Source organism: Pongo abelii, chromosome 13 (assembly GCF_028885655.2).
Source record: "Pongo abelii isolate AG06213 chromosome 13, NHGRI_mPonAbe1-v2.0_pri, whole genome shotgun sequence".
NCBI classification, from domain to species: domain Eukaryota; kingdom Metazoa; phylum Chordata; class Mammalia; order Primates; family Hominidae; genus Pongo; species Pongo abelii.
The window spans coordinates 79,120,375-79,134,604 of record NC_071998.2 but is presented as its reverse complement, the minus strand read 5'-3'; the positions used below and the strand labels follow the sequence as shown (position 1 = coordinate 79,134,604).

Below are 14,230 nucleotides of genomic sequence, written 5' to 3'. Positions count from 1 at the left end.
CACACTATTTTCCAATGATTTTTTTTCTTTTCTATTAAGTCTTATATTAACAGGAACATTTTTTTCTCCTCTGAGATTTTCATGTTTTGTAGCATTCTGTTATTTTATAGATGTAGTATCTTATAACTCTACGGATATTAACACATTTGGCAGGGGGAATTTTCTTCTCACTGCATTGCTTGATTCCTCAAAGTTGCTTTGGTATTCTCTTTTGGTTTTGGATTAGAGGCTTTCACTAGATCTCTCGTAATTCTAGATGGAAGTCTCATGAATAAGAGTTGGGGGCTAAAACACTGACCTGAGTATGGGTGGGACTTCTCAACTTAAAAGTTAATTGTTCAGAGTGAGCCTTTTTCCCAGCCAATACTTGGTGTCAATCTTTTATATTCTTCTTTGGTATAGCGGACAGTATATATAAAAGCCACTTAATGTTGTTTCCAGTACAGTACTCTGTATAAAGGAATTTGGCCTTGCCCTTGGATGTTATGCTACATAGGAATGCCTCTGTTTACCTGGGGATCTTGAATCATACTGAATAGCCTTGACAGTATGATTTATGGCTGGGGTGGGACAAATCTATACAGTCTTATGGTTGGGGGGAGTACAACACATCAGAAATGGCAACAATGTGATTTTGGGTGGAGGTTTTGGGTCATGCATGAGCAGCTGACCTAGAGACTGCGATTAACCACATGGACAATCAATCATGGATATGTAAAGCAGCCTCAATAAACACTCTGGGTTCCAAGGCTTGGGTGAGCTTCCCTGGCTGGCAATACTCTGTGCATACTGTCACACACTGATGCCAGTAGAGTAATGCTTTCTGACTTCAGAGAGACAGGACAAGAGCTGTGTTTGGTACTTCTCCCGGGCTCTGCCCTCTCCTCTTCCTTTGGCTGATTTTGATCTTTAACATTTCCCTGTCATTAACTGTAACCACAAATACAATAACTTTCATTGAGTTCTGAGTCTTTCTAGCAAATTATCTAACCTGAGGGTTGGTTTTAGGAATCCTCCAGGCTTACAAGTACTCTTGTCTTCCATTCACTCTGACTTCTACCAACCAGTCAATTTTTACCTTCCAGATGCCAACTGTGGGGGGAATAAAGTTGCTTAGCAACGTGGAAATGGGAGAAGCTATAAGGCTTCCCAGTGTTCATGCGATCGTCCCTATTTCTGTGCCTCTTCCACCTTTCATCCCAGAGGTAACTGGTGCTGTGAATTCTGAAATGTAAGTAAGTTTATTAGTTTCTCCATTGATTTAGAATTGGGGTTTCCTGGGTCTACCAAGTTAGTTAACACCATCTATCTGCTTTCCAATTCCTCAAGTTCTGGTTGTTTCCTCTATTTTCTCCAACTTGTGGGTTTTTGTGTGAATGCATCTGTTGTAGCAGCCATAGGGATGTATCATTCAGATCTCCCTTCAAAAGAATCTGACATGAGGAGTGTAGTTGGTACTTTCAGATCCATCAAGGCATTTGTGCGAAGGCCAGGCTCCCCTTGGTCTCCTCCCAGACACTGACTTGAGGAAGTCAGAGAAACAAAGCCAGGCTATTTCTGCCCAATTCTGAACTCTACTAAAAGGAATTCTTGCTTGGGAACTCTCGATTGGCCTGACCAAGACTTCATCTTAGAGTTGCACTGCAGTCTAAGTTTTTGTTAATCAATCTTCGTTTTCTCTTTTTACAGGTGTCAGACCCACACTGCAGTCTGAAGGCTCTCTCGACCTACGCTTGCTCCATCTCCCGTTTATCCTCCATTTATGTTTCCTCTAATAAATTCTTGCACATCTAACTTTGTCATGTCATCTGCTTCTCTGAGGACTCAAATTATCACCCGGGATTTTGGAAAGAAGTTTTATTAGATGTCTAGTCCACTGTCTTAATAAGAAACCACCATGAAGTTTTTATGTTCTTCAAAGATTACACATTTCAAGTTTCATTTATCTATGGGAGAATGAATTACTTTCAACACATTTATATCTGAGTTTGTTTATTGTTCTGATTTACTGAAACTTAAAATATTCCATCAAATTATCTAGGAAAATCCAGGTGGCAGAAATATATAATACGTACATTTCATCAAGGTCTCAAATAAATTTTAAAAGGCCAGAAAATGATATATATATCATGCCATTTAAATCACTTCTACCTTCTGTACTTAAGAACTCAAGTATAGAAATAAACTGTGGGCTGAAGTAACATTGTAACCTGCTCCCAACATGACTGCATAGGTGTCTAAGGTTAAGTGTGAAGATTACTGTGAGTCTCAAGTTACTTGACTAATCAATCCCATTTGAATTTCAATCCAAGCAGCATATTTTACACGCACCTGAAGGAAATATCTTCAGTGTGTTCATGTGGGTGTCTATGTGCACGTATGTGTAGGGGATGGGTGTAATTAGGGAAGGGCTGACCAAACAACATTGATAAGTACATGCTAGAAGTCTGCTGTTGTTGGTAATACAGAAACATACACAGTCTTCATATTCAAAGTCTTCACGGGGATGTCTTCTGTAATTTCTAGAATGGAAAGAAAAAGTTGAAAAAAAATCAGTATTTTACCTATTGGGGGTGAATATTTAAAAAAACGTTAACTGCTTGTGTAGTAAGGAATTTGGCCTTATCCTAAGAGTTCTGCCTTTTGTCTCAGCTCCTGAGGTGAACCTCTAAATCCTTGGAACTTCCTAGTAGGAGTCTTTGTTTCTCATGGTGGGTATGTTCACCAAACCTGACAGTTGTTGCTAATGAGACGATTCAGGGTAGTGCTGGCCACGACAGAAAGACCAAGTATATGATTTAGGATGGGGACTTTCAGTCACATGGTATATCAGTTGAGAAAGACAGCAATCATGCCTACAGAATGAAACCTCAACAGAAACTGGACACCAAGGCTCGAGTGAGCTTCCCTGGTTGGTAATATAGTCTCTGTGTTGTCAGATGTAAAGGATGAGAGAAAGAAACATTATCCATGACTCCAGGGTCTCTCTCTCTCTCACTCACTCTCGCTGGTTCTAATGTGTATCCTTTCCCTACCCTAATTCAAACCATGAGTGTAATACCTTTCAGTGAGTCTGAGTCCTCCTAGCAGGTTACTGAACCTGAGGGTGGTTTAGGAAAATCCCTGGAACTTGCAGTTGGTGCCAGCAGTGATGGGGGTCTTGTGTGGATCTTTTCCTGAGTAGAATCCTCACTCCTTGCAGGTGGAGTTAGATTTTGGGCAGACTCCTGGAGCCTTCTGGAGGACTATGCCATCACTTCACAGTTAGGCTAACTCTGGGTACTGCCAAGATGGTTATTTTTCCTCATACACAGACACTTCCTATGTCTACAAAAAAAAGCCTAGAGGCTGTGCCAACTCAGTACCCCAGATATGTGGTTTCAAAATACGATTCTCTATAATTTGAAGAACAGCTATATTCTAGGTCTGGAGAAGTAAAAGTACATAATAAGCCTACGACATGTTGCTACGTGAGAAAGCAAGAATTTACCAAAGACAAAGGATCATGTTAAAGAATACAGGATCCAATATGGCCAATGACGAAAACTCTGAGCATCCAAAAATATAACCAAAATGCAATTGATTAAAATATACTGAATATACAACTCAAAAACAAAAAAAAGAAAATTTAAAGTTATCTACCTACTGTGGAGCATTTTGCTTCTAGTCAGATCTGAATTTAAAGCAAACAGATGAGCTTCCTTTAAAAATAGCTCTTGTCCGACCTCGCAGGCAATCCTAGATGTGAGAATACTTTCAAAGCTACTTCCTTAATAGATAATTACAGGAACTGGAGATGATGTTTAGAGTTTAGTGGAGCAAGCAAGAAGACATCTAAGGTTTCTAAAATGGTCAACATTTTGTGGCTCTTCTAATTTACCAAGTTATTGATACTTTATGAAAGACAATTCTGAGAGAAAAGGCATAATGAAAACGAAGCTATAGATACTAGATTGGAAAGACACTGAATTAGAAAAAGTTCCAACTTTGTGGTAATCTTAGATAAATCACTAAACATTTAAAAGCTCTCACCCGCTAAACTTTTGCCTAACTAACGTCACAGAGTAAAGAGAATACAGAGAAAGGCAGCATAGGTTAAGAATGGTTCTGTGAATTGCAGGTAGTATTATAAATACATAATTCACACAGGCACGATTCTACCCTGACCAGGTTCAATCATGCCACTGCATTTGCTTGCAAGAACAAGTGAGAGATAAATGTCATCTTCAGCTCCACTGCACAACAGTACTTGGTGACCAATGGATTTGAGGGACAAGAAGAGTTAAGAATTATCTCTAAAGTTTTATCTAAGCTTATCAAAATAGAAAGCTACATTATTAGATGATCTTTACTACCATACCACAATGAAAGAGCCAAGTGTGTTCGAGGGAGAGTGAAAAAAGCCTTTGGTAGAATGAAAGACTCATGGACAGAATTAGCAAGACAGGGAAGGCCCAGAGCAGGAAGGATCTTGTGTGGAAGGGAAGATTCTGAAGCATAAGAGAATAAGGAGCTTTGCGGGCTCTAAGCAAGGGAACAAAATCGAGGCAGGAATGTTCATGAAGATAGCTCTGGTGAAGAGTACAGACTGCAGACTGGTGACTTTGATGGATGATGAGGCCCAATGATGAGATGAGAGGGAAAATGACAAAGGAGAGTCACTGAAAATAAACCCAGGGAGGGAAAGAGGAATCCAAGAAAAAATAGAACTTTAGTATTTAACATCAAAAAGTATGACATGCAACTAAATTAAAAAAAAAAAGCTGCACAGGAAGAAAACGGGAGAATTACACAGAGGCCAAAAATAATGACTCCCACGGGGTCTGGTGGCTTAACGCTTTTGGCACTGAAGAGCTAGGAAAGCAGGGAAAGAAAAGCCTCTGGTATATACAAACCAGGAAGTCCAACAAATCTCTGCTGAAGAAACTGGAACTTCAAATAAGAAACCCATAGCAAAAGGGTTAATTTGAGTAAGTTCCTTCACCACAAGAGAAAAAGTGAAGAGAATGTAATCGGTTAATAATGGCCTTCCAAAGATATGCCCAGGTTCTAAATTCCCAGGAGCTGTGAATGTAACTTTATTTGGAAAAAGAGGAAATAGAAGAGGAGGCAATGTGACCACGGAGTCAGAGACTGAAGTGATGTGGCCACAAGTCAAGGGATGCCTGGTGCCACCAGAAGCTAGAAGAAGTAAATAAGGAATTCTCCCACAGAGCCTTCAGAGAGACTGTGGCCTTTCTGACACCCTAATTTCAGTGTCTGGCCTCCAGAGTTGTGAGATGACTTGAGCCATCCCATTTGTGGAAATTTGTTGCAGCAGCCACAGAAACCAATACAGAGAGAATCACCTCACTTAGCTTTGTTTTGGAGTAGGGATAGACAGATCCTGTCTCCATCACAACTCCTGGCCTTTGTGTATGACTGGGAATGTCATAGCTTTTTTTTTTTTTGAGACGGAGTTTAACTCTTGTCGCCCATGCTGGAGTGCAGTGATGCAATCTCAGCGCACTGCAACCTCTGCCTCCCAGGTTGAAGAGATTCTCCTGCCTCAGCCTCCCAAGTAGCTGGGATTACAGGCATGTGCCACCACGTCCAGCTAATTTTAGTAGAGACGGGGTTTCACCATATTGGCCAGGCTGGTCTTGAACGCCGCCCACCTCAGCCTCCCAAAGTGCTGGGATTACAGCAGTGAGCCACCACGCCTACCCAGTCACAGCTTTCTTAACATTCTCCCTATGGTCCAAAATGATTGAGTTTAAAGTGTGTCTGGGTTGACAGTGTCTCCAAGGAACTAGACAGATGCTTCTTAAAACTGCGCTTCAACAGAAACGTAACAGAACAAGCAGAGCAGATGGGCAATGTAAACAGAAAGATGGAAACTCTAAGAAAGAATAGAATGGTCTGGGTGCGGTGGCTCACCCCTGTAATCCCAGCACTTTGGGAGGCCCAAGTGGGTGGATCACCTGAGGTCAGGAGTTCGAGACCAGCCTGGCCAACATGGTGAAACCCTGTCTCTACTAAAATTACAAAAATTTGCGCATGGTGGCACATGCCTGTAATTCCAGCTACTCGGGAGGCTGAGGCAGGAGAATCACTTGAACCCAGGAGGTGGAGATTGCAATGAGCTGGGATATTGTGCCACTGCACTCCAGCCTGGGCAACAAGAGTGAAACTCTGTCTCAAAAAACAAAAAACAAAAAAAACACGAATAGAATGAAAATGGTAGAAATTAGGCAGGGTGTTCACACTTGTAATCCCAACGCTTTGGGAGGCCAAGGTGGGAGGATCACTTGAAGGCAGGCGTTCAAGACCAGCCTCGACCTTATAGCGAGACCCTGTCCCTACAAAAAAATTTTAAAATTAGCTGGGCATGGTGGCGCGTGCCTGTAGTCCTAGCTAGGGAGGCTGAGGTGGGAGGATCGCTGGAACCCAGGAGTTTGAGGCTGCAGTGAGCTGTGATTGAGCTACTGCACTGCAGCCTGCATGACAGAACAAGACCAAGTCTCAAAAAACAAACAAACAAACAAAAAAAAACACAAAACACTGTAGCAGAAATAAAGACTGCCTTATACCTAAAAATGTACACCTAGGGAAATCATAAACTGCAGAAAGTAAAAGACAAAGGGAAAATCTTCAAGGAAGCAGAGAAAAGAAGCACCTTACCTGCAGAGGAACAAGGGTAAGATAAAAAAGCCAAAATTATCCAGAATGTAGTGTATAAGGACAAAAGGAGGGAAAATAGGAAAAGAGAATAAGAGGTAGGATAGAGTGAGAAAGTCCATCTAAAATATGTCTAAACAAGGTGTCAGAAGGAGAGAATACCAAAGAGAATGAATAAGAGGTAAGTTGGACAAGATAATGTCTGGCAATTTTCCACAAGTGCCGAAAGACACAAATACTGACACAGAAAGCCCAATAAATCCCAGGCTATCAGGTGTTACAAATAAGAGGATGGGATGGTAAAAGTCTTGAATTGAGATGTCAAGAATGGGTATAAACAGAAAAAAACAGATCCCACAAAGGGAAGCTGTCTGGGGAAGTGATTGCAGTGGCAGCAATATTAAAGTGAACATGTCTGATGTGTAGCAGGATTACAGAACGAAACTCAGAGGGTAGGGTGAGGATGTCAACAGAGAAGTTGACAGAGCAGCCACAGAAGCTGAAATCTCAGAAGTGAATAGTGCTAAGTGGGAAAACGGGAGGAGGAGAAAATAAGCTGCCTGACACCAGCAAGTAAGTGCAAGTCGCCATCCTTAATTTCTATTTTCTAGATAATAGAATGTGGAATATGTCAACTGATGACCTAGCTCTTCACAGTGTTACGTGTCTCAAGGAGAAAATGCAGGTAAGCATGTTTTATAAACTGTAAAGGGAGGTATAATGTCAGCTGTTAAGTTTCCTTCAGGCTATTTTACAACCCTGTGATAATTTTGACTTTTGGGGGAAAGAACAATTTTAGGGTCAGCAAATATGCTGATTTACCTAGAAGCATGTATTTTTAATAACATACCAATGTAGTTTTTTGATTTAGCAAAAAGTAATTATACTTTTAATTGCTATTAAAAAATTATATTATTGACCGGGCGTCGTGGCTCACGCCTGTAATCCCAACACTTTGGGAGGCTGAGGCGGGCAGATCACCTGAGGTCAGGAGTTTGAGACCAGCCTGGCCAACATGGTGAAACCCCATCTCTACTAAAACTCCAAAAATGAGCCAGCCGTGGTGGCAGGTGCCCATAGTTCCAGCTACTCCGGAGGCTGAGGCAGGAGAATCCTTGTTCCTGGGTTGAAGCCTCAGGCCTGAACCCAGGAGGCGGAGGCTGCAGTAAGCCAAGATCGTGCCACTGCACTCCAGCCTGGGAGACAAAGTGAGACTCAGCCTCAAAAAAGAAAAGAAAAGAAAATTATATTGTGGTAAATTTCTGGGGAAAGAATAACAAAACAGGATAACAATAGTACTATCTTACAAGTATATGCTACAAATGGTTAATGGCATCAAAATCTACTTTCAACAAAAATAAAAAACTTACGGTCCACAATCTCCTTACCTTGTGTTTGGGTCTCATTCAGAAACAGCTTTAACTTCCTGCTCCGAAGGCCAAACACCTTGGCTGCTTCATACAGAAGACCTTGGTGGGTGAGTCCATTCTGCCCAAGTGGGTTTTCAAGCAGGAGAGTGCCCACTGTCCCCATTAAACACTCTGTGGAAGAAAGAACAAACTGGATTAAATCTCGAGAGTTCACTATCTCCAAAAGAGGTGGCCACTGCAGACAGCTCTAACAGGCAGTGCTGAGGCCAGCAGTGCGTCCAGCAGCATGAGTGTGACCGCTGAAGATGCAGTCCATGCAGAAACAGCTCTGAACATTTCATAGAGGTGAAGGGGAAGGGGAAAAAGAAAAAAAAAAAAAAACTTATATAAAAGCCCAGCAGCTTGGGGAGCAGATACTCAGTACACAGTCAAGTGAGGAGCCCGAAGACTTCAGTACCAATGTGCACAATGAGGATCCTAAAATATCAGGAAAATAATCACTATCAATCTAGTCTGTTGATTAAGGCATGGAGGTACACAAGTTTTCAGAACATTTTTCCTCAGAAAAGAAAGTAAAATTTGAGATTAAAATGTTTTGGAACTCAAACAATTTAGTTGTAATTTTTACCTAACCAATTTTTTCATTTCCTAACCACGCCAGATGGATGAGGGTCTCTATAACACACCAAAAGAAAAGCCTGTGGTTGCTCCCCAAAGTAGCATGAGAGCCCACACTTTAAAGCAATACTTTGAAGCCGACTAGAAATACACACATATTTGAATATTAAAGACAACCTCAATGCCCAGCACCCCACAGTCTGCCTGCTGTGGGGAGGCACATACCTTGTGGCTCTGCATTCAGGAGCTGTAGGTTGATATACTGACAAAGAAGAGTACTAGAACTGTTGATCAGAGAGGGAGCCGATCCCGCAGTCACACAAAGTGTTTTTCCACTAAGACTCAGTAAGTCAGTTTGGTTTTGTATTTCTAAAAATAACAACAACAATTCTTTCAGGGTTAATGAACAATTCAAAACTGATGTCATTCAATTTTTCCTATTTAACTATCATGTATCTTTTTACGAGAATGCTTTCCACTTAATTTCTGTTTATCAAAAGACATTGCCTTTTCTATAAAACCAACCTTTAATGACATGTAATGGTAGGAAATCTTAATGTTGCAAAACAAACATCATAATATTCATAATCTGAAATATAGGGCAAATTATTTTCTCTACTTTAGTATTTTCTCTGTATAATACAGCTCCTCTTAAAATTTCCTCCTATATCAGAATCTCAAGCTTCACCATGAAAAATTTACATTAAAAAATGCTAATTACAGTCAGAAGATGTTATTTGACTCAGGAGCAGATGTGAAAAAAAGCATGATACACAGAACATATGCAGTGTAATTTCATTTAGAGAACATTAAACATTGCTTGGGGATGCATGCACAGGCAGATGACTGGTAATGGTTGTGATACAGGATAGGCCCACTGGGCAGCCTCCAAATATTGAGTGGAATTGGTAGGTATGAGACTAGGCTGGGGCACTGGCTCAGGGAACAAGGAACCTGCTGCACCAGTGGCTAGATGCTCATGCTCAGCCTAGGCCCACATGGTCTCTTCTGTCAACCACAGGTGTTGCCTTGTAGGAAGTCTTCCAGGACTGGCTGGCAGAGAAAGAAAACATTTTAGGGCTTGCTGTGTAGGGCTTTACTGCACAATAACACTGTACCACCCAAAGTAGACAATTACAGTCTTAATGGCCCTGTTCTGACTCTGGGTAGCCCTGAAGAATAGTGATGGGTGGAAATCCTCCCAATGTGCACAGCTTCATTCAGTGCAGCCGGCTGGTCATTTTGCTCAGCAGAAATAGCTAGGAGTAGATCTACACTGATTCATGGAGACCGGCCAACAGCTGGACTAAACGAGAACAGCCAGGGACTCAAAGAACAGAATTAGAAAACTGGTGACAAGGAAGTTAGGGCAAGAGGTATGTGGACAGATCTCTACAAATGGGCAGACTATGAATGAGGATCTAAAAATGGGTGAGGCTGGGCACAGTGGCTCACACCTGTAATCCCATCACTCTGGGACGCAGAAAGGGGAGGACTGCTTGAGGCCAGGAGATTGAGCCTGGGCAATACAGCAAGACCTCCTCTCTACAAAAAAGAAAAGAATTAGCCAGGCATGGTGGCGTGTGTCTGTACTCCTAGTTACTTTGGAGGCTGAGGCGGGAGGATTGCTTGAGCCCAGAAGTTTGAGGTTACACTGAACTATGATTGAGCCACTGCACTCCAGCCTGAGTGATAGAGTGAGACCCTGTCTCAAAAATAAAATAAAATAAAATAAAATAAATAATAATAATAATAATCAGTGGACGTGGTCTATTCTGCCGCCAGCCACTTCTGCCCTTGCCCAATCGATTGATAACAAAGGGGCCACCCAGGCTGGGAGGAAGAATAACCACGGGCTCCACAACATTACTTCCACTCCCTAAGGCTGATTTTGCTACAGCTCCTACTGTGTATCCCACTTACCAACAGCGGGAACCATTACTTGAGCTTTCGATACAGCGTTATTGCTAGGAAAGACAAGCCAGACTCCCGATGGCAGCTTGGTTGTACTGCACTGTTTCCATTATGGGAAAAGGCAGTGCTTTGGTCTTACTGGAACACACACTCCTTTTGGACATGGATTTGCCACTGTCACCCATAATGCTTCTGGCAAACCCACCATCCATGGAGGTAGAGAATGTCTTATTCACCAACACAGCATTCCACATAGCATTGCTTCTGAGCAGAGAACCCATTTTTCAGCAAATGAAGTGTGGCATTATGTATTAATATATATTAGCCAATTCTTATTTTTCCACTCTCTTATTTCCTTACCATATAACATGAAATATTTTAACGGGTTAACCTTATACTTCAGTGAAGTTAAAGAACAGCAAAAGGGGGAGGTATGGCTCAGCTAGAAGAGAAATCAACATCACCCAAAGAAGGATAAGGTAACTTTCTGTCTTGTTTTGGGTAATGAAGTTAGCATCTTTGAAGCGGTACAAGAAAGAGTTAAAAGTGTGATTTTTTTTTTTTTTTTAATCTACTAGGGTCTTTATTTGGAAGTTAAATATGGTTTAAAGAGCCATGTATAGATGTCAAGATCACAATGGGGTGAATTATGGTGGTTTCATCCTGTGTCAATGCAGTTAAGCTAAAACTATTTCCCAGGTTCTCTGACCTGGTTCTGGGTAATGGCCTGATCACAGAGAAATCTACGCAGGATTTAGAAGGTAGAAGTTTAGTAACAGTCATTATGCTAAACAGGCTAACATGGGGCCCGTGCCCTTGGCTTTCTCAGGTTGCTGTGGATCTGCCGACTTGTTGGGTTAAGTGGGACAGTGAGCAGCCCACGCTCCTGCCTCTGCTCTTCCAACTTCCAGGCCAGGAATGTGTGCAACTCTCTGGAAAAGTGTAGCAGCAGTTTCTTCTGCAAGACACCTGTCAGTGTCGGATGCGGTCAGATAGATGTGCACTCTAGCCTGTTTTTGCTCTTTTCTACTTCTTATCCTACCGTGACTTTAGGCAGAGATCCAGCTTTCCACTGACTTACCCACCACCTTGGTGGAACCTGGTTAGAGATTTTTCTCAGACCTCTAACTTGCTACCTTCTTGTAGACTTTTACTTGGTTTCTCCCACATTGCTTTTGCTTCTCCTATCCAACCTCTAATAGATAGAATGGCAAACAGTTTTCCAGTGGTTCCAACAATTCATAATCCAGCAGTGAATGAGAGTTCCCATTATGCAATATCCCTGACAACATTTGAGTCTGCCAGATTCTTCTAGTTTTTGCCAATCTGGTGGCAGTTAATAGTACCTCACTGTGGTACTATCTTGCAAGTTCCTGATTACCATTAAGATGCACCAGTTGTTCCTTAGTTGGCCATTTGCATTTCTTCTTTTAAGTTATTTAAAAGCTTCTGAAAATGAGCATTCAGATTTATAAAATGAGTATTAGTTTTCTGAGGCTGCCATAGTGAAGTCCCACAAACTGCAGGGGGCTAGGGAATAAAAATAAAAGAAATTTACTGTCTCAAAGTTCTGGAGGTCAGAAGTCCAAAATTAAAGTGTTGGCAGATATGCTCCCTCTGAAACCTGTAGGCGAATCCTTTTTTGCCTCTTCCTAGCTTCTAGAGGCTCCTGGCAATCTTGGTTGTTTCTTGGCTTGCAGCTGTGTGTAACTCCAATCTTTGCCTTTGTCACCACATGGCATTTTCTCCGTGTGTTTCTATGTCTTTACATGGCCACCTTCTTATAAGGACAACAGTCATACTGGATTAGGGGCCCACGCTACTCCAGTATGACCTCATCCTAGTTACATCTGCGATAATCCTATTTCCACAGGTCACATTTAGAGATACAAGGGGTTAGGACATAATCTTTTTTTTTCAGAGGTCACAATTCAATACGTAACAGTGGGAGAATGCATCTATAATTCTTTAAAAATTTTTCAGGTTTGCTTTATTGAGAATCCAGACTTAGTGAGATCCAGGCATTGTGTTTAATAAAGTTAAAACTCACGGTTGGGTGTGGTAGCTCACACCGGGAATCTGGGCACTTTGGGAGGCCAAGGCAGGGGGATTGCTTAAGGCCCTGGGTTCAAGACCAGACTGGGCAATATACTGACTTGGTCTCTCCAAAAAAAATTAAATAAAATTAGCCAAGCATGGTGGTGCATGCCTGTAGTCCCAGTTACTTGGGAGGTCAAGGCAGGAGGATTACTTGAGCCCAGGAGGCCGAGGGTGCAGTGAGCCATGACTGCATCACTGTATTCCAGCATGGGTGACAGAGTGAGACCCTGTCTCAACAACAAAAACAACCTCACAAGGGAGGACTCTGAAGCCTGAAGTCTACCAGCTAGCTAACAGGTGAGAGGGAAGGATTAGAACCATTAAGCCCAGGGTTTTCAGTCACATCACACAATGAGGAGGCATGAATAGACACTGCAGGCCGGCACTGCTCAAGAGTTGGGCCCTGACTCAAGAGAGTTAGGAAAAATGCAAAAGTTGTATAGTACAACTGACAGCAAATTAAGACCTTCACCAATCCATCTTGAGTCAAAGGACGTAGGCTCCTCTCACTTTCCACATACCTGTTTCATCATGGAAGACAGCCAGCTCTGTATTTTTCACACCAAAAATGCTAGTGACAACACTCTTCAGCTTTAAAAGGTCCAACCTATTGTCACCTTTTGGATTTTCCAGGAGCAATACTCCACCTAAAAAGCCATAAAAATAACACCTCAATCAGACAAATAAAACTAAAAAGAAAATGTTACATTTGGAGGAAAAGGGATACAAAGGGGTTCAAGCCCTAATTTTTTTCCTTTTCCCCCAACTATACACTATATATATGTGTATATATAGCTTATTATATATATATAAAAGCATACCAAGAATGGAGATATATATATATATATATGTATAATGCATATGCAATATATACACTACACACACACACACACACACACACACACACATATCTCCATCCTTGGCATGTGTTTTGGCAATCCTTGGTAGATATGGTCCAGGCATAGAACTCTACCAGGCAATCTGTTCTTGTCTTTTTCTAGATTTAAACCTTTGTATTCATGATTCTTATTTATGATTCTCATTTTTCATTTTGTGCCATATGTATATCCTCACAGGTCACGATGGTTAAAAATACTATCTGACCCCTGATGTTGATTTATTCTGCACCTTAGATTCATGTACGGATATTTACTTTATTAATATATTTGAACATTTTGAGTTAATTGTAGAGCCAAATGCACGTAGTGAGATACCACGGGCCCTTTACCCAGTTTCCCCTAATGGTGACATTTTACAAAACTACAGTATATACCACAACCAGCATACTGACATTGATGCAATCCACTGATCCTATTCAGATTGCCTCAGTTTTACTTTTACTCATTAGGGCATGTGTACATGGGGTATGTTTAGTTCTATGCAATTTTATCACTCGTGTAAAATCCTGTACCCATCACCATCATTAATATAGAGAGTAGTTCTGCCACCACGAGAATCCTCGTGTTGCCTTTTAATATCCATACCCAATTCCCTTCCAGGCCCATTCCCTCCTTAACCCCTGGCAAACAACAGTCTCCATTTCTATAACTTTATCATTTAAAACATGT

At 41.5% G+C, this 14,230-nt stretch overlaps 1 protein-coding gene across 3 annotated transcripts in view; it reads right to left on the bottom strand.

Moving 5' to 3' along the window:
• Positions 1 to 1,975: 1,975 nt before the first annotated feature.
• IARS1 (isoleucyl-tRNA synthetase 1) overlaps positions 1,976 to 14,230 on the bottom strand; it is an 80,181-nt gene continuing 67,926 nt past the window's right edge. For all 3 annotated transcript variants that reach the window (XM_024252029.3, XM_054521066.2, XM_054521067.2), the window contains exons 31-34: positions 13,184 to 13,309; positions 8,874 to 9,017; positions 8,049 to 8,201; positions 1,976 to 2,522 (exon numbers count right to left, since the gene is read on the bottom strand). In XM_024252029.3, coding sequence (XP_024107797.3) covers positions 2,440 to 2,522; positions 8,049 to 8,201; positions 8,874 to 9,017; positions 13,184 to 13,309 — 506 coding nt within the window. In that variant the 3' untranslated portion in view covers positions 1,976 to 2,439. The remainder of the gene's footprint in view (positions 2,523 to 8,048; positions 8,202 to 8,873; positions 9,018 to 13,183; positions 13,310 to 14,230) is intronic.